Source organism: Miniopterus schreibersii, assembly GCF_964146895.1.
Source record: "Miniopterus schreibersii genome assembly, chromosome: 5".
NCBI lineage: Eukaryota > Metazoa > Chordata > Mammalia > Chiroptera > Miniopteridae > Miniopterus > Miniopterus schreibersii.
Genome location: NC_138106.1, coordinates 4,944,156 through 4,964,861, shown reverse-complemented (window position 1 = coordinate 4,964,861; position 20,706 = coordinate 4,944,156). Strand labels below are relative to the sequence as shown.

The window sequence follows — 20,706 nt, the reverse complement described above, 5'->3', positions numbered from 1 at the left end:
CCTCTCAACTCCACTGTTCACAAGAGCTGACACTAACAGAGCTGAGTCTCAGCCGAAACGGCTGGGTGAAAATGAGTGTGTGCCTAAGACCAAGGAGGATTCGACAGGAACACAATGATCCCAAACCTCGGAAGGCTTGTCGTTACTAAGAAAGGGCGGCTATAAGTGTTTAAAACAAAGTTATTTGGTGAAAATTGAACAGGAGGGCCAAAAGGGATTCAGATAGAATTCTGCCATTTATTCCCGGTGTGATGTGTTCAAGAAACTTGTAGCCAGGGGTTCCCCAGAAAGACTAGTTTAGGGTGTCAGGCAAGGAAACTGAAACCATCCAAAGAGGCAAGTGCAAGCCCGGGTGGAGGGACTCAGCAATGACCATCCCAGTCTGTCTCCTTCCCTCCTTCCGTTTCCACAGCCAGGTTGGTGATGATCTGAAATCCACAGCCCAGTTCCTCACGTCACAGGGAACACTAACCTACCAAAGTAAAGTTAGTACATGCCGGTGCTACAGAGGAGCCACATCAGAAGGAAGAAGATGCTACAACACTTCCGGAAGCCTTGAAACTATGAAAGAAAACTAGCTTGTCAGCTGCTATGCTGAAATGTCAATGCAGGGCGCTTGAAAACGTTCTTCTTACGTATTTACCCCACAATTTTTAAAAAATACTAATCTGAACAGTAAAGAAAAAGGTGGCAAGGCAGAGTGCTGCTTATGTGGTTTTAGTTATATTGGTGGGGCCCAAATTAAGTGAAGCTTTAGTGCAAATGATTCTCCAAGCAACCAGGAACTGCTGGGGAAAATTACAGTCTTACAGCTTGTAGATGGCTACTCATATTGGCCAAATAGAAGGGTTTATCTTCCCTTTCATAAATTTAAATGCTATTAATCATTATTATCAAAGTCCAAAACATACCAGTGAGACTGAGACTCAAAACAAAATACAGTACAAATTTATTGACTCCCATCATTCTTAGTCAAGATTTAAGCAAAGTAAACAGACAACAGAATTGGATATGAATAAGCAATGAGCTAACATTCCACAGAAATCCTATTTGTCCAAAGAAGCTTATTCCTAAATAAAATCAAACAACAAAATATTCTGCAAAGGATATAACAACAAAATATACACAATTTTAAAACCACATTTGCTTTTCTTTCAACAATAAGCATTTATTTAATGAAAGTTTTGAAGTAAGTCTTGGATTAATGTCAATAAGAAATTATCACTTTTTGAAAATCAGTGTTAACCAAGTATGACTGGAAAACCTGGACGGCACTAATAGATGAACAAAGAGCACTGAGTTCAACTATTTTACAGATTTACAGGAAAATGCTTTGGTTCCCGAGTGACCATCTCTCCGAGGAGTTGCTGAAAAGCCGACACTCACTTTCTCCTCTAGACCCACACGCCGCTGGCCCTGTCCTGTCCGGTCCCTCCCAGCTGGGTGGAAACCCCGGAGCCGAGAACACTGAGCACTGAACAAACATGGCAAAAACCAGGCAAACACCAAACTTCTTAAAGTGCTAGAGCCACAAGAGAAAAATCCATCTCTAAAACTTAAAAAGGCCAGTGTTAAAGAACTTAGTAAAGAATGTGTTAGCATTATTTAAATCAATGCTTTTCACAATTATTGCAAAAACATCGAGACATCAGAAACTGATGAAATGGACTCGTAATATTCCAATATTAACTAGTGCAATTTATAAAGACACCTGTAAAGAATGACATCTAATTACTTTTGTTTTAAGAAAATTCAAATTTACTTCCTAGAGTTTCAGATTATGGTTGCATGTGTACACGCACACCCACACGCACGCACATCCACGCACACACACATACACGCACAGGGAACAGGGCTGACTTCAGAATTAATCTCCCCCCTCACCCCGTCCGGTGGCCCACAGGTGAAAATGCCCCCTGCCTCCATGGAAGGCCATGTTGTATTCTCAGCACCAGTGGGTGCAGAGTATGGATTAAAGTATCCCCAGTAACTGCTGGAGCGTATTTTTAAAGAGAAAGCTATTACGACCGGTTCCAGATCAGGAGCCAAGGACCACGCACATCTCCTCACAGATGCACATGACATCACAGTTGACTTATCAAGTGTATATTTTGATAAAAGTATAATTGCATACGAATCATAACCAGTTTTAAAGGGAAATACTCTACTCATCTTGAAACATTACTATAAAAAATGTGCACTATTTGTTGCCTCCATTGCTTACCTTGATAAAAACACGCATTTTACGATGTTCCCTCCCTCCCCAGCGTGAAGAAAATGATTCAGTAACAAGTTCTCAGATCAACAAAGAATATATTAAAACATCTTACATTCTTTCCACAACTGCATAAAAAAGCAGGCAACCTGAACACTTTCTTATAAGGAATAATGAGCTTTCTACATTTTCAAAAACAAATTACAATCAGAAAAAACGTTTTCAAGAATATATTTGCTAAAGAGCAGCAACAATGAAAGACCAAGCTGTCTTACACCAAGTATTTGCCTACCAAGGAAAATTCCTAGAAACCTGCTTATTGAATAAAGCAATTAACTTGTCTCTCATTATTTTACTTCTTAATGTTTAAAATAGTTACACAAGTGGAAGCATAATTTATTTTGACCACCAAAATAAACTCTTTCAGCCTAATGCTTTTTTAAGGTACAGTATAAAAAGTAATAGAAAAACCAGAACTGCATTATAAATGTTTTTGGTTCAAAATTTTATCTGAAATCTTATGTTCCTTGCCTAGACAAAAATGTGGGCTAACAAGTCAAACCACTGGCAACTCTTAAAGCCTAAGAGATTTGCAGAGCCTCTATTTAGATCAAAAATATTTTTTACTGATTAACTTTTATTAAAAAACCTCACAAAAGTGGCATAAAGGTTCAAGTCCTGGATGCTGAATTTACAATGCCAAGATACCGTGTCACGGGATTGTTAGACACTCAACCAGCCAAAGCGATGACCACTCTGAGGGAAACTGTCTCCTGAAGTGATAGCTACCCAGGTGTTCAGAGTAAGAACCACCACATCGCACAGGGAACGAACTCGACGGACAATAATACATCCTAATGTCTGACATAAAATTGTATGCTTTAGCTTGGTCTTTAAAATGCATAGATTTCTTCAAGAAAACATAAAGATGCTGATAACCATTAACTGTAACTTAATTTTACTTTCCTTTTGCCATCAAGTTTAAGGTAAGAGCAGAAACAGGAAGTAACCACACAAATATTTTGGGACTTCTGAGTTTTCAAATGAAAGAATAAAAGGTAGAAATTCATATGCAATTTCTATAATGTACAAAGTCAATTAGTATTTTACAAAAATGCTTATTTCAGACAAAGAGAAGGCCTTTCCCACCACCTTCACTCTGGAATGTGGGCAGTGAGGTGGAGGAGGAGTTCTTTTCTGCTGGAGACAAATTTAAGTACCCAGCACAGTATTTCTTACTCACAGCAGTTAATTTTTTATTTGAAAGAATAACTTATAAAAAAAATAATAAACTTGGGAGTCTTAACCCATATCACTACCTTAAAAGGATTTTGTGTTTCCCCCAATTTTCCTACTTTCCTATGTCTAACCACCCCACACAAGTGAAATAAAAATTGTTCCTTTTGAAACAGCCTCTTGAACTTTGGATAACACCTACTGAAAGGCTTTTCATTACAACTTATACAAAATAGAAAAAAACAAGCCCAAACCCCATGGGCCAAAAGAAGAAAGAAAAACTAATTCTGGACCCTTGATAGTACTTTAACACCTACTTAGAAAACGCTAAGCAGTGGCCTAAAGCAGGATGGTTTCACTATGGATGTTTTACCACGACAAACTCCCAACAAACTCTAACAGAACGGATCACAAGACAAAGAGGTAGGAAACTGCATACTGTCAACATTGTTTCTGAAAAGCACGTGCAGACTGCAGTGTGGGGTTTCTCCCTCTGCTTTGAGCCTCTGGAAGTGGTGATTGGGAATTCGGGGATTCAGAGTCACAGGGCTGACTCTGTGAATGTAGGTCCTGACCTTATTTGTTATACTAATGTTGTTAATTTCAAAATCGGTGCCATGTTATCTTTGTCCCAAATACACTCAGATTTTTCAATGTGTGGCAGCATAAGCCAGAGAAAACCAAATCTTTAAGTCCTTCCGATGCTGGGCTGAACTTGGAACTGTGACGTGGACAGAGCACAGCAGAAGCCTGAGTACTGAGCCAGTCAGTACTGAAGCCTGTAAAACGACCTCAGAGGCCTCCCAGAAATCTCAACATTTTCATCTCCCAGGTTTTCCATCAATAATTACATTAAATGACCCAAGAGCAAGTTTTTCTCTTACAAAAACCTAAGTATTACTATTGCTGATGTAAATTTCTCACAATTTTCATACAAGAGTTCTACATGAGCACGAAATGCCAAATATTTTTTATCAAGTGTCAGGATCTAACTTGTTAAAGTTGAGGTTTATCATTTTTTTATTGCTAGAGTATTCTAAAGACCTAAATCAACACTGCAAACTACTCCACTCCTTCCTGATGAGTTCTGGACTTAAGAACATGGCTGAGACTTAACTAGAACTTAGGTGTCTGATATAATCAAAAGAAGAAATCCTTTAACTAACTGCAAATCAGTTAGTACTTCACTAACTGCAAATCAGTAAGCAAACAAAACCACCCCAAGTAGAAGACTATACCGATACTGTGGAATGAGGAACCATGCAAACAGCCAAGACCAATCAATTTCAACATCAATGAAGTCAGGTCGTCCTGTGACTGCAAGGACCAGAAACACAGTATTTTTTAGAGTTTTCCTAAGTTGAGTAAGGACATTACTAATTAACATCAGTTTACCTCAAACTTATACTCAAGTATAACAATTTCCAACCTTTATTATTCTTTTGTAAAAAATATTTTGCTTCTTATGATGCATTTCACAACTTAGGCTGAAATCTGGAGACCGCCCCCATTCGTTACAGGTGAAAGGGGAGGTCTTTCAATTGTGGGTTTGTTCATGACTCCAAAGACTAAATGCGGTCTTGAATGTCCTATGGCAAAGTTTACACATGAACTGTCTTTTAAATGTGATTGCTGAAAGGGGTGGGGCATGGTAAAAAAGTGTGTCTGATTCCTGGGGCACAAACAGTTTCTCTGTGGCCGGAGCTGCATTTTCAGACACACCCGTTGGACTGTTGGGCTCCAGGGGCTGGATCTTGGGCAGTGGTGGGGGTGGGGGCAGAGGCGGCGGTGACGGAGAGTTTGTGGGAACAGGGCACGCTTCAGATTCTTTATGTGCCGAGTCCTCTGTAGCCTGAGACATATGGGACTGGAAGTGACTCCAGAGCCGGAAATTGGTGCGAAAAGCCTTGTTGCAGACGTGACAGATGAAGGGTTTCACGGAACACAAGAGCTCCTGGTGCCGCTCCAGCTGCTTGGGCGCCGTGAACGTCTTGCCACACTTCTCACAGGGCCATAGTCCCGGGTCCTTGCTCGAAGCTGCCTCTTTGGGAGCCGTGCTGGCCTCAGGCGCCACTTCCTCAGCTTCCTCCAAAGGCTCCTCTTTGACTTGGATCTTCAGTTGCTTCGAAAGGCTGAGGTCTTCGGGGAGACAGGAGGAATCTTCTGAATCGAAGTTGACTTGCTCTGAGCAGTCACTGAAGGCGCTGTCATCCTTTGCTGCGACAACGTGGTTTGCTTTCTGAGGTTCAGGCTGGGCCTGGGGCCTGGAGGAGCTGGGGACTTCTCCGTTGTGGTCTAGGAGGGGTAAGGAGAAGTTTTCAGCTGGAGCCATGGTGTTCTGATTGTGGACTTCGACCTGGTGCCGCCAAATGCTGAAGGAGGACTTGAAGGTGCGCATGCACTCGAGGCACGTCAGCTTCTTGTACTCACACTTGCTCTCGTGCTCGTGCTTGAGCTCAGGCGAAAAGAACCTAAGGCTGCAGTAGGGGCACACGGTGGCATTTCGGCACAGTCGCTCATGGCTGCCTTGCTCTAGGAGAGAAGAGAGCTTAGCGTTACAGAGGCGGCACTGGAAAACCTCCTTGCTCTCTACCGGACCGTCAAGAGCGGGCGCTTTCAGCTTAGCGACCTTGTGTCCTCCAAGGGGCTTCTCTCCCGGGTGCATCTTTATGTGCTGTTTGAACTGAGAGAGAAAGCGATAGGCCTTTCCACAGTAAGTACAAATGTACACGCCTTTGGCTCGCGACCTCAAGTTCCTCTTGATGACTTGAGCTGGGGAACTACTCTGCCCCTGAAAACCGGGCTTGCTGCGCCTCAACTTAATGATCAGGGCCTTCTTAATCTCTCTCTCTCTCACTATGTCAATCAGCTTTCTTTGGAACTTTTCGTCCAGAACGGCATGTGAACTGGAGGCCGGCGATGGGTTCCTCACTATGCCGTGCTGGGTCTGACAGTGGGTCCACACCTTGAAGTTTGTGTGAAACCGCTTGTGACAGATGTCGCAAGCGTAGGGCTTTTCTGGGTTGTGGTACATGTTAACGTGCCGGTGAAGGCCTGCGGTTGACCTAAAGATCTTAAGGCAATGTCTGCACTTAAACTTTCTGTTTGGTCTTGTTCCCTCTGACTCACCAAATGCATCTCTGCTCAAGTCAGAATCTGGAAAGTCTGCGCCGAGAGGGGGGCCTGAGCTTTCCTCAAGATTCTCTTCCGCCACCAGAGAGCCGTGCGCGTCCACCTTTAGCTTCTTCAACGGCAGCCTGCGGTCCGCCTGGAACCTCCTTTTTGCTGGGAGTCTGCTCATGTCTTTTTGGTCATCTTCTGTTTTCAGAGTAAGGTCTCTTGAGCTGGAAGCTGCCGCGGCGGCGTCTCCCACAGTGACCCGAATGATGTCGGAGGGATCCGCCGGGGGGCTCCGGGGCTCTGTTTTGATTCGAACCTCGGCAACAGGGGGGGCACCTTCCCTCTCCATGGACTGAGAAGCACTGAAGGACCTGAGGCGGTGTGGCGGTGCGGCTGGAGCCCCATCACCCGGGGCTGGTTTCTCACTACCCTCTTTTGAAGATGACTTTTGAGATATAGCACAAAACACATTCCCTGGCGTGTCGCTTGGCCCTGCAGGTGACCCCTGGGAAGATTTCAAATCTATTGAGGGTGAGTAGACAGGAACCTGGCTGTCCATCGACAGTGACCGTCGCAGGAGGCTCTTAACCAGCGGGCCACTTCTGTCGATGCTCTGGTTTGCAGACGCAGACCCACTGGACGGGATCACCAAGCCCAACTTTGAATAGTACAACAAGTTCCTGTCCTCGCCCGGGCCATTTCCTCTGTTAGTTTCTTTTAATAGATAGGGGGTCTCTGATGAGCTTCGAAGAGCCAGAACAGGTGGCCGTGGCCTTTTCAAAGCCAGCTCTATAGCTTTTCCTTTGGGCAGCTGACTGCTTCCTCCGGGCCTGTCATCCACTGCCTCTCTGTCCTGCGGAGGTGCAGAAGGCAGGGCTGCATTCCTTTTCACCAGACCGCTTCTGTTTGTATCATCCAAAGATCCAGAACGCTCAAGAGGCTTTGCGTATCCCACAGAACCATCCTTTGGCCAACTCTTTTCAGTTGATGACAAATCATGAAGTGGTTCAATTGGTTTGGGAACGTGTGGCTTACTGGTATTGGCCTTGACTGCAATGCTCGGGGAGGGCCGGGAAGTATGGCTTAGATCGGGGGGACTTGGACTCACAGTCTTCCCTTGTGCTTCATTCCTGCTTTGACAGACAATGACACTTCTCTTTTGAGAACTGTTTTCATCATGTTCTACGAATAGTCTTTTTCTGTTGGGACATATTGGGAAGGGTGCTTGAGGTGTTTTAGAGACAATGTTAGTCAGGAAAGATATCCCAAGGCTGTAGCCCAGCTCCTGCACAGCGGCGAGGCTGCCTTTCTCAACAAAGAGAGATGAGGAATAAATGTAGTTCAGGACGTTGTCAAAAGCATCTGGCTCACAAAAGTCAAGCTGAAATACAGTTTGTGACTCATTCGCCTTATCTGTGAACAAACTATGAAAGTATTCACTGCTGGCAGCTAAGACATTTTTATGAGCTCGAAACTTCTGGTCTCCAACAATCAGAAGCACATCGCACAGCTGTCCTTTGAGGCGCTCCTCGTTGAGCGCGCTCAGGAGAGAGATGGCATGTGCTGGGTTGATGTAATGCTGCAATCCCTCCATCGCCTGGGCGTATCTGAAAGAAAAAGTGTAAAGTTATTATGAACAACGCAGTGAAAAGCTCTCCACCAGGCAAAACGCTCCTCAAGGGCAGGGACTACCAGCTGTCTTTTCAGAGGTGCCAATATTTAGCATATTATAGGTACACAAAAGCTTTTTGGATAAACAATCTTATTTAAATAACACGAAAAATATGAGGAAACAAGTCTCATGGTGTAAGTAGATGATGAATCATTAAAATTGAAGGACTTCAGGAACTAAAGACTGTAACGCAGGAATTTTCAGACCATCCAAAGGGCTGCAGAACTTGGCAGGTACATACAGAAGCAGTATTTGAAAATAACGGTTTATTATTATTATTATTATAAATGGAAGAGGTCTTACCCATCTTCCATTTGGTTCTGTCCTTATTAGTCCAGAGAACGAGTATGAAGTACTGAAATGCCTTAAGTCCTCAATTCCTAAGGAAATCCTCTTATTACTGGGCAGGGGTTCAGAAAGAGTCACCCAAGATGTGCCTCTGTGGTATGTAGGTTATTTTGAGCTAAAGGCAACTGAGACCCCAAGGGAAACTTTGCCCTCCCCCCATCCCCAACAACCTAGAAGAATTGAATTAGGGACCTTGCTCATAATAAAATTATCAGATAACCCTTTTGACCTCTCTATAGAGCAGGGCAAACTACTAATTACTGACATCTGCTCTTCTTACCGTCCTGCAATGACCCTCCTCTCCTCTGTAGCCCCAGGTGCCTTACCTCATCCTTAGCTCAGAATGTCACACGTCCCTCATTGTCCCTGCCTGTCTCTGTGAACCGCTCCTGTATGTGGGGTTCTCATATGTAATTAAATTTGGTTATTTTCTCGTTAACCTGTCTCATGTAGATTTAATTATTAGACCAGCCGAAAAACCCTAGAAGGATAGAGGACAGTTTCTTCCTCCCCACAACTGGGTACATTTATCTGCAATGTGAATTGCTAAGAATGGGTTGCGAAGTAGAGGTCTCACCAGACCTTTAAAAATAGGCACAAATTTGGAAAGTGAAAAATCATTTGCTACTTACTACTCTATCCTAATTACTATTTAACAAAGGTTAGAAATGTTAAAGAATAAGACTTTGTTTTCATTTTTATGCTAAACACCTTGCAACCTCCTGAATATTATTTCCTTACCAAATCACGTCTGACAACAGCACAAAGGAAACTTTGGTGTGGGTCTAAACTAAATTATTACTAATTCAAATGTAAAGGCGAGACACAAACTGGGTGCAGGCTCTGCCCGAGATGCTGGGGTTGAAATGCTGGCACCTCCCTTGCTCTCCATCAGCCTCTCTGATTATCAGGTCTCTTCCTTGAAATGGGACATGGACCATGCCCTCCATTCTGGTCGTTGCAAAGATGAGGTGAGCTAGCATCTCATACATAGTTAAGAACTTGACAAATGTTGAGCAATTTTCAAAAATTGCAGGATTAATAGGCATTTAACTCAGTATCAAAAAAAGGGGGAGGTTCAGAAGAACCCCACCTGTGTTCTGGACAAAGAGCCTTTTCGTGAAGAGGTGGTGCTCGACTCCAAGTCTGAGCCTTCACGTAGGCTCTGCCACTGTAACACCTCATCTCTGTAGTTTGATTTTATAATGCCACCTTTTCCTTAAGAGCCATGACATTCACTTTTAATATTAAAATGGATTCACAGTAACCAAGCCTATTTGTGACAGTTCTATCATTCGCTAGAGGCAAGCTGTCAATATACCAAACTCCATATCTGGCATGTGTAGGTTCTCCTCTGGCTTCAAAGGACCAGCCTCTGCTGCTCAACCAGACCTGGGCTCTTCAGAAGAGCCCACAAGAGTCTGGTAGGTCACCTACCTGGAGTGACCAAGCATCGTACACCATGTTCTTGATAGTATTCTGACTCCATTACAGTGTTGACTCAATTTAACCAACTCAGAGGCATGACTTTGCTTCTGGGGACAAAGCCTGTAGCCTGTTCACTATCACCTCAGTCGGACTTCACCGAGTTTCTGTTCGTTTCTGCCCATCATTATTTCATATAGGTGGTGAATTTTAATTCCTCTGTGATTGCTTGATAAAGGTACTTTTCCCTTTCTGTTAGCCATCTTAATTTCTCACTTAACCCTGCAGTATTGTCTTTATAATCACACATCTTATGTGCAAGGAAACTCTTGCCATCTTTTACAGAGATCAGCAGAGAGAGAAATAAGGTTATAATGCCACACTTATCAACTCAGCTGAGCACTAAACAGTTTTTAGTGCTAATAATTTTTGAGAAAGCTAGTTCAGATGTTGCCACAGGGAAAAGCAACAGATGCAGAATCAAAAGCTCGATAAGTATTTTTCAAAGGGGTTTCTTAAAATCAATTTAGTGGTATGAAACTGGTAATAAAAAAATGACTAGGGCAGAGGGAAAACGCCAGAACGTCTCAACTGTAGCAAGGCTAACTACGACCTTGTGGGGCTCGTTTCACTTCTGTGCACACATCCACACATGTAAGCAAGTACTGGGTTGGGATGTACAATACACTCCTTCCTGTGGGTCAGAGTCAAGGCAGGGTGAAAGTCAGTGCTCTAGGCTAATCAACCTTTCTGAGCCTCAATGATGCTCTTGTGAGGATTAAATGAGAAAACAGTCATTGTTACCACTTACTTATTCAATAAAATGGCATCTGAGAAGGCCCGAAGAAGGCAAGGATGAGCCATGAGGATGATCACTGAGGAAGAGTGTTACAGGCAGAGGGGAGAGCCAAGGTAACAGCAGGGCCGGAGCACAGCCGAGGAAGCCATGGAGGATGACACGAGGAGAGGCTGTGCAGGGCTGGGTGGACGCGTTGATAACTGTGCTTCTTACCAGGAGTAACTGGGCAGCCATGGGAAGATTCTGTGCAGAGGAATTATGTTTAAAAGTATCTGGACCATGGAAAATAGGGAAAGGGTGGAAGCTGGGGGGCCAGCTAGGATTGTGCTGCAATGAAACAGGTGAGACACGATGGTGGCCTGGACCAGCTAGGAATCTACTGCAACGATCCACGAGACACTATGGTGTCTGGGTGGGCTAGGGCTCTAATGCAAAGATCCAGGGGAGACACGATGGCAGACTGGACCAGTTAGGAGTCTACCTCAGTGATGCAGGTGAGACACAATGGCGCCTGGACCAGGGCAGCAGCAGTGGAGACTGAAGCAGTCATTAGGATTTCTGACGGACTGACTGTAGAGGATAAGGTGAGCAGATAAGGGTGTCTCCAAGAGCTCTGCCAGGACAACCGGAAGGATGCCATTACTTGAGATAAAATTTGATAGAAAAATCGGTTCAGATTTTTTTCAGGAATTCAGCTTTGATATTTTAAACGCTAGCAGATACCTATTCATTAATATACCCTTTATGGGCACCTTTCCCTGCTTCACTTTCCCTACAACCTTTCTTGTGCTTCCTGGGATCACTTCCCAAATAAACATCTCCATCGGAACCCTTGCCTCAGGGTCTGCCTTTGGGGGAATCCATAAGACCCCAAAGGAACCTGAAACTATAGGTAGAGGCTGAAGAACTGTGTGAAGATAACACCGAGTGAGATTCTGTCCCTGAGCGTGAGCAGATGCTATTCCACACAGCACCTACACTCTATTCCTACTGCCAAAGGTCAACGTTTTCTCATTTTTCATTGTTTAGAAAAGCTTCCTCCTTTTGCTTTCTTCAAATTATCATCCCTGTTTTCTCTTCCAATCCCCTGAACCACAGGCTTCTACAATCTTTGAACAAAAACATCTGGAAATCAGGGAACAATAAGTCACTCAGAGTTGAGTTTAAGAGAAACAGTTACTGTCACTGAAAATTATTTGGGAATTAAAAGTATTCATTTGACTGTAACTTCCACTTAGAGTCATCAATGAGACTCCTTGCCCAAGAACTAGCTAAGCATGTCCCAATTCCTGATATACTTGATAAACAACTCTATAGTCTATTCCCTCAAACACTAATTGAACATTTAAGGCCACATGCTACTGTAAACATTTTCATTCATTAACTCAGTATTTACACAAACCTTAGGCTGTAGGTACTATAATTGTCCCCATTTTACAGATGAGGAAACAAGGCATGCAGGGATAAGTAACGCGCTCAAGGTCACATAGACAGTAAGCAGCAGAACAGGACTCACACCAGGTGACTGGCTTCAGAGGCCACTCTCTCAACCCCAATATTACCAGCCTCTAGTTTCCTCTCTTCTCACAGAAACACCTGAGCTGGGTGCTATCATCATGTCTGTTTCACAAATTAGGAAACAAAAGCACTGAGAGGTCAGGTTATGTGCTCAATGTCACCCAGTCAGTTAGTAGTGGGTATGGAGTGTGGCCTGAGCCCGGACTCTTAGTCATCATGTTACATGCTTCTCATAGCTGGGCACCCGTCTAGCATGTGCCAGAACTGGCTAGACGTGGAAGATACCAATCTGACAGGCATGGTCCTGCCTTACGGTGCTTGAAATCTTGCGTGGGAACAGGACAAGCCATTCTGTCACCACGCTCCAATATGCTAAGCACCAGATGGGTATGTACAGAAGTACAGAGGGAAAATAAGTGATGGCACTGATCCAGGTGAGAGGGAAGCAGGGAAGACATTCAGGGTAAGAGGCCTTATGAACAAGCAGAAGTTAAGAACGTGGGAGGAGTCAGGAAGGGTGAAGGGCATTTCAAGAACAGGAGCAGTGTGCCCAGCATCACAGAGACAAGATGGTGCCCGGCTGGAGCAAAGGATACATGGAGGGGAAGGCAGGCACTGAGGCTGGAGAGGGGATGGAGGCCTGAGGGCCCTGGGGACTACACTAGAGGACTGTAAGAGGAGCATGACTTCTCCCACCTTTCCAGTACCCAGCACAAAGGCTCTAGATGTCTGGAGCAACAGCACAGAGAGCACAGTGCAGGGCAGACCCCTCACCTTCAGGTTGAGGCCCTTGCTTTTAACTTTTAATTCAATTACTAAAACTTAAAAACAATGGCCCCTTTCCTGGTAGAGCTGCAAACAAATAACACTTTAAACTTTTGTGTTTCAATGACAGTACGTGTATTTATGGAGTTTAACAACTAAAAATATAAAATGCTACATTAAGAATGAAGGCAGAAAGGGGAAAAAAACCCATAACTGCTAAATACCACGAGATGATCCAGCAAAACAACCTTTGTGGCTGGTGGATGTGCTGACTGAATTATCAAAACCTGCTACCTTTTCTGTTCTTCTGCCCTCAGACAAGGCTGGCTTTGTTACCGGATGCACTCTCTCCCATAAATCTGCTGGCTCATCAAACTAATTTCTCATGTATGTTTTAATTATGAATAATCAGCCTCTGACTTATAGAAGACAGTGCATCATAAGTTTAAAAGCTCTTACGTATACAACACATTGCCACTGCATCCATGTCCTGTACCTTTTCCTTCGCTGGTCTCTACGTGACTCATCGGTGCAGGTATACCATGTTAGTCATGGTGGAAAAACCTCCACTCTTAAGAGAAAAGTGGGTGAAATGTAAAGAAAAGTCCCCTTTGTAAGTGTCAAAAAAGCTGGGAGGAAATCCCCCAGGAAAACCAAATTCTGAAGCAGGGCTGGCTTGCTTACCACTTGGATCCCTGCACACAAGTATCTTCCCAAACTCTGCCTGAATTGTTTCTATTTCATGCTGTTTCCTGAAATTTCAAAATGAGAGTGTCTTTACAGTTAACAATTCATGGAAAGACTTTCAAATCAGTCTACCTGCCTCAAGCCCTGGCTTTGCCACCTGTTAGATATGTAACCTTACAAAGATCACTCGACCTTTCTGAGTCCTAGTGGTTTCCTTAACCTGAGGAGCGGGGCTAACACTACCCATCACAAAGGATTTTCATGATGAACAAAAGACACAGTATGTTTGAAAGTTCCTAATACATACAGTGTTTCCTATATGGCAAGCACACAGTTTATTTCCTTCCTTTCCTGAATGGTTATGTGGGCCTGCTATACGCCACGTATCACAAGAGGTGCTGCTGACGGCAGATGAATGAGCTGGCTGGCTGCCTGTTCTCTGGTAGCCATGGCAGGACAGACATGCGTGATGAAGGATACAAGAAGTATACGGTAATAATGATTTCAGGAAACAGTTAACTGGGCCAGGGTGTGTGTGTGTGGATGAGTGGACAGGGGGACATCAGCAAGGTGGGACTCGTAGCTCACTTGACTATCACAGTAACACTACAGGTTTCATTCTTCATATTTCTACCGCAGATACTTTTCAGAAACACTCATCTGATCCTAACAGGGCTTCAAAACTCCTGAAGTCTTCCCCTGGTCCAAAGTCCTTCACAACTGGATTCCAGAAAATGAATTCATACCGTGACCTCAAATTCCTCAGGCACTAAATGCTAAGAGGAGCGGGGAATTCATATTTTAATATAATTTAATTCAACGCAAATAATTTCCTCTTTATACCAAATTTAGATCAGTTGCAAGGAGTTAGGATTTTTTTTTTTTTTAAATATATCTTTATTGATTTCAGAGAGAGGAAAGGAGAGGGAGAGAGAGAGATAGAAAGAAACATCAATGATGAGAGAGTCATTGGTCAAGCCCACAACCCGGGCATGTGCCCTGACGGGGAATCGAACCCCGTTTGCCTAGGATCGACGACGCTCAACCGCTGAGCCAGGCCCGGCCGGGCAGGAGTTAGGATTTTTAAGGGCATAAGTGGAAGGCAGGCCACTTTGGAACACACAGCATTCTGGGGATAGAAACAGAAAAAGGCCAAGCACAGTAAGCGCTTGGATAAAAAGACACTTGGAGATGAGTAAGGGGCTCAGAAAGGAAGATGGGAAGGGACCAAAATAACCTCACCAACTTTCTAGTTTTGGAGATGAAAACTCAGGCTGGCATTAGAGCTAAAGTACATTAAAAATCAAATCAGCTGCAAGACTAGCACACAAAACTCTTACTACCAGTTCTATAGGGAAATGTCTCTTTACATTTAAAGTATTAACCTAAAATTGAACACAGGGCACAGAATCCTTTGGAATGCTGGGGACTGCTTATGTAGTCCTAAACTGGCACTGGGATAAAGAGAAGAAATGAATGTAACAAAAAGTAAACACACAGTGAAACAATGCACCTACATTTGACTTTGAAATATAAACACACACACACGTTTCAGCCCCAAACCCTCACCTCTGGATTTAGCTCTGACTCCCTCCATTTGATTTTACTATTAGATGGGGACAGGAAGCCGGCTCTGAGTTCAGGCCTTATCATCACTCACTCCAGGTCAACGTAGATGCAGAAATTATCTGAAGCTCCTCAGGTTTCAAAGCCAGCCTCGCTTATCTGATCCTTCAAGAGAGTAATGTCACTCACTGCCTTGAATTCCATCTCACCACATTTTCAGTCTCTAGAGAAGGTCTGGTTTTGGTTAAAGGTGTGTTCTCGGCACCTCCAGCTGAATGGCTCTACTGTAGCTCAGTTTAGGGTGAGACGAGCCTCTCTGGTCCTGGCCGCCCGACAGCCACTCCTCCTCCGTCCTGCTGCTACAGGAGGCCCTTGATTTGGCTTTGGAAGAACCATCCTTCTCCCCCTAAGCACAGGCTGACGCCTGCCCTCCCTTGCTCAGGGGTAGGTATACAACCAAAGCCAAGCTGATTAGAAACTTTCTCTCTGAAACGGGGGCCTGAGAATGACAACAAAGGCTGTAAATGATTGGAGCTGATTTATCTCAGCAGTGGCCTGGGAGTACAGCCTGCCAGTGCCCGGCTACACACATTCCTGCAGTTATATATCACAGTTTTTAATCTCTCCCAGTCCAATTCCTTAGCTTTTCCTTAAACCTCAAGAGCAACCCTGTATCTTTATAATAAATTCCTTTTCCTATTCAACCTAATCAACTTTTTTCCTGTTCTTGTTATTAAATGATCCTAACATATTTCTAAGTGGTATTCATTCTTCCCGTCATACCTCCCAAATTCGATACACTGCTGCTCAGCTGAGCTTTCTAAAACAAAGCTTTGATCATTCATCGGGTGTCAACATTAAGTATTACTATTATTAATTCAACTTAACTGAGCTCCTATTAGATGTGCAAGAAGGCATGATAAGATATACCTGAAATCCAGGGGTGCACAAAATAGACAAGGCCTCCACTTTTTAGTGAAGTAAATCAGACGATAGACAGGGCAACAAATAAAAAAGATGAGTTCAAATTGTGCTAAGTGTTATAACGGAAAGAAATAGGGTGCTTTAACTGAGTGGAGTAGCTAGCGGTTTGGAGAGGATGCTCAGGAAATGCCTTGATGTGACATTTCAGCTGAGACTTAAGAACTGAGTGAAAAGAGCCAGGCTTGACTCTCTTTAAAAACAAAATAACAAAAACAATGGTTCTTCATTAGGCTAAAATGCAACATTTATAAAATGAGTACTCCAAGGTTCTGGAAATTTGGTTTCAAACCACTCTTTGGATTTTCTTCCCCTTAGTTATCCTGGTGGTAACTTCCTGCTTCAGACACCTCATCTCTGAGACACAACCTGCACACGCTGCTTCTATCACCCAATCTGTAACGTCCCACCCCTCTAACTCCTCCCCAGCACTCCACTCAGCTCAACAGTAATCTTTCAAAGCTCAACTCAAGTTCTAATTAAGCCTCTGTCATGGGCTGGACTGTGCCCCCTCCCCGCCCCCATTCATACGCTTAAGTTCTAACCCCTAGTACCTCAAAATGTGTTATTGGAGACATGGTCTTTAAAGGGTAATTAAATTAAAATGAGGTCTTTGGGCCCTACTCCAATCTGACTGGTATACTCATAACAGAGGTTCGATGATGTGAAGACAAAGAGAAGACGGCCATCTACATGCAAACGAGAGGCTCAGGAAAAATCAACCCTGCCTATACCTTAATTTTGGTCTCCCAGGCTCCAGAACTGAGAGAAAATACATTTCTGTTGTGTAAGCCATCTGGTGTGTGGTACTTTGCCATGGTAGCCCTAGCAAACTAATACACCTTCCTTGACTACTTCAGTGTACGCCTTTCAACTCCTGTACTACAGAGTGGCAGCCTTTATGTGGTGTTTACTCAGTGCCTAATATTGTTAGTCACCCGTGTCCATCCAAAAGAACTGTAAGCTATTTAAGGACTGAGAATCCACTGAATATCTTTTGACTCTTTACAATGCTCAACACAATACCTTGCATAACAAAGTATTTGATTTTCAACACTCTGACATTCCAGTGACATACAGGGGTGGAAATCATGCCTTTTGCTTCCTAACATAAAGCTGGTCCCACCACTGCCCTGCTTTAGAATATTATACTGATTTTCCTATTACTTCCTAGATAAAATCTAAATACTGGACTGACATACAGGACACTTCATACTCTGGTTGCAAATCATCTCTCCGCCCTTATTTGACACTTCTTACCATCCACCCTACAAACCTGCACACCTGTTATCTACCATCTAAAATATCTTTCTTGCTCTGCTGGTGTGGCTAGCGGTTGCACATCGACCTGGGATCCAGGAGATCTCAGTTCGAATCCCGGTCAGGTCACATGCCCGGGTTCCGGGCTCGATCCCCAGTGGGGGGCATGCAGGAGGCAGCTGCTCAATGACCCTCATCACTGACATTTCTCTCTCTCTCTCTCCCTCTCCCCTCCTCTCTCTAAAATCAATAAAGACATATTTAAAAATAAAATAGCTTTCTTACCTTCCCTTTACTCGGCCAACTTCTACAGAAAGACCCAGCTCAATGTCACCGTTCCTACAAAGCTCTAGTAATCTGCTGGCAGCCAGGCGCTCAGTCATCTACCTACCGTAACACTCCACCCCTCCGCAGTAACACGACTATTGCGCGTGATACGCTTTCATGTCTCCTTCACGAATCCCTACAAGGGAGAGCCCTTGTGTCCACCTGTGCATCCCTAATGCTCAGCACAAGGCCTGGCAGGTGTCTACCGGGCAGGGAGAGCAATCACCCCAGGGAGGCCTGAGACTGGACTTGCTCACCTTTACTGCTCCAGGCTCTGCCGCGCAGCCCAGCCGGCGGCAGCTTTCTCTGGGTTCCTGGGGCCCTAGTTTACCACTGGACAACGGCGCTGACCTGTTTATCTGCCTGCGCTTCTCCCGGGGACCCCAGCCCGTCCGGCGCCCAGTGAGCCCCGTTACGGGCCGTCCCACGCGTCCCGGGCGGAGGCGCGACCCTGCCAGTCCCGCGCATCCCCGCATCCCCGCTCCGCCGCCAGGCCCCAACCAGCAGCCTCCGCCCCTCCCGGCCGAGTCCTGCCTCCAGCTGCCTCCTCCCCGCCCGGGGCTCCCCTCGGCGACTCGGCGCCTTTTCCGTCGCAACCTAACTAATGCCTCCTGCCCTGAATGAACACTATCAACCCGAGGGCAGGGCAGTCATAACCTTTTCAACTTTTATTCCCACGGAATGAAGCACACCCCACGTTCCACAAGCAGTGCGAGAAGAATGAATTAAAGTTACTTTGAAGCAAGCCGGTGCCCCGAAATTCTGCTTTCTTTTTAACGTCAACATTTAGGGGTGCTTAAATTTATACGGAATGACGACTAGTCATGAGGGATGGATGAGGCACTGGCTCCGGGCGCTGGGGGGAAGTTTGAAAAATAACTGCCACCGAGAAGCCCTCCTAGAGCGGAGGAGCCCATCTTCTGGCCTCGGCGAGGCGGCGGGGCCCGGGCCTCGCCCATGACTCAGGGCCGCCGTGAGGAACAATCCGGACGGTGCTGTAAGCGCCCCGGCCTCCGGCGCGGGCGGCACGAGCCGGACGGGGACCCCCCCCCCCCGGAGGCGATCCCGCCGCAAATCCTGACGCCTCCACGCGCAGCCCCGCACGGCCGAGCCGAGCCGCAGCGCGCAGCCACCGGGCTACGGGCGAGGCCGGGGGGCTCCCACAGCCAAGGGCACCCCCTCTGCAGCAGCTGCGGAGCTGGAGCCCGATACGCGCGCGACCCGGGCGATGCGAGACCCGTTACAGGACGAGGGGGCTCCGGCCACGGCAGGCTCCGGGCTGGGGGCTCCCCGCCGCCGCCGGCCGCAGCCTTCAGACCGGGGCTTTCCCGAGCGGGGGACCGTCCGCAAGCCCGGCGGAAACGCTCGAGGCCGGCGGCGGGGAGTCACGGGAACGGGTCTTCCCGAGGGCCTGGGGGACAGGCGTGCGCTCCGGGTCCAGGCGTTCGGCCGCGGGCCGGCCGGGAGGCAAGGGCGCGGAAAGCAGAGTCGACTTGGGTGACTGTCTGACTGACGACTGACTGACTGACTGACTGACGGGTCGGTGAAGCCGGCAGCCGCCAGGAGGGGCCCGAGGGACCGGCGGGTAGGGGCGCAGGCCGCGGCAGGTGCGGGGGTCCCACCGCCCCTCCGGCTTCCGCGCACGCTCGCGCGCCCCTCAGCGGCCAGCGGCCCGCCGCCCAAACCGCGCCGGACGGGAGCACGCGCCCTTGACCGAAAAGGCGTCCCAACCGTTCGGCCCAGTAGCTCGCGCGGAGGCCGGGCGCGCCCGCCCCCAGGGCCACCTGGCGGGGCGAGGGAAGCCCAGTGAGGGACGGAGCGTGCGCAGTGGCGAGGGCGAGGCCAAGTGCGGGAAAGGAGCATGCGCAGTGTGAAGGCACAATCGGCTACGTGGGAGCCCAGGACATGCTCGGTGAGGGAAGGGAGCCGGCGCACGCGCAGAAGCCCTCGGAGCCCGCAACCCACGGGAGGAGAGGAAAAAAAGGAGAGAAATCACCTCAGAGTTACGTCAGGAAAGGCTGTGTTTTGCGGGGAGGCTCTGGCCTCCCACGGGGCCCCGCAGTTCTCCCAGGGCGAGGGGTGTGACAGTTACTCACCGGTCTTCAGCCCGGAGGCAGATGCCGGGTCCCTTTCCGCTCACACTCGGCTCGCGCGCGCCGCAGCCGCCGCTGCCGCTGTGATTCCATCCATCTTGAATTTGACGTCATCCCACACCAGGGATGAGGTCATCGCAGGCACCGCTCGTCACGTGCGCGGCGCTGTGATTGGCCGCCGGGGGCCCAGGGGCGGGGCGAGGGAGGCGCGCGGCGCAGGGGGCGGGGCAGGGGCGGGGCGAGAAGAGGCGAGGAAGGGACGGGCCCGAAGGGAGAACGGCCAGCGCCGCAGCCCGCGTCCTCCCGCGCTCGCCTTCCGCTCGCTTCGCGACCGCGTCCTCCGGTGCCCGGCTCCTGCCCGGACCGCGCCCGCGTCCTCCTCCAGCCGACGCCAGCGTCCTCCCGGCGCCCGCCTTCCTCCCGCTCCGCGCTCTCGCCCGGCCCGAGGCGGACTCCTGGCGGCCGTGAGAGGAGGTGGCGGCGGGAGGGGCGCGCGCCCCGGGAGGCTGTCGCGGCCGTTCGCCCCGCCCCCGGCCCGGCGCGTGCCGCGGCCCCTTCACACGCCCCTCGGAGGTCCGCGCCGCGGCCGGAAGTGCCGGAGCCCGAGCCGCGCCGGGCCCCCGGGCGGGCGGCGGCGGCGGGCGGGGCACGGGCGCCCGCGATGCTCGGCCCCCGGGGGCTCCCCGGGGCGTCG

At 47.4% G+C, this 20,706-nt stretch overlaps 1 protein-coding gene across 4 annotated transcripts; it reads right to left on the bottom strand.

Moving 5' to 3' along the window:
* Nucleotides 1–926: 926 nt before the first annotated feature.
* ZBTB21 (zinc finger and BTB domain containing 21) lies at nucleotides 927–20,484 on the bottom strand. Of its 4 annotated transcripts, XM_081138791.1 has the most exons (4): nucleotides 20,016–20,484; nucleotides 10,828–11,058; nucleotides 6,581–8,178; nucleotides 927–5,983 (listed from the first exon to the last, which is right to left on the bottom strand). In XM_081138791.1, exons 2-4 carry the CDS (start codon nucleotides 10,878–10,880, stop codon nucleotides 4,989–4,991), a joined length of 2,646 nt encoding a protein of 881 aa, XP_080994917.1. In that variant the 5' UTR covers nucleotides 10,881–11,058; nucleotides 20,016–20,484; the 3' UTR covers nucleotides 927–4,988. The 4 variants fall into 4 exon arrangements, with proteins under 4 accessions (XP_080994917.1, XP_080994915.1, XP_080994918.1 ...); XM_081138789.1 differs by having other exon boundaries at nucleotides 927–8,178; XM_081138792.1 differs by lacking the exon at nucleotides 10,828–11,058.
* Between the last annotated feature and the right edge of the window lie 222 nt (nucleotides 20,485–20,706).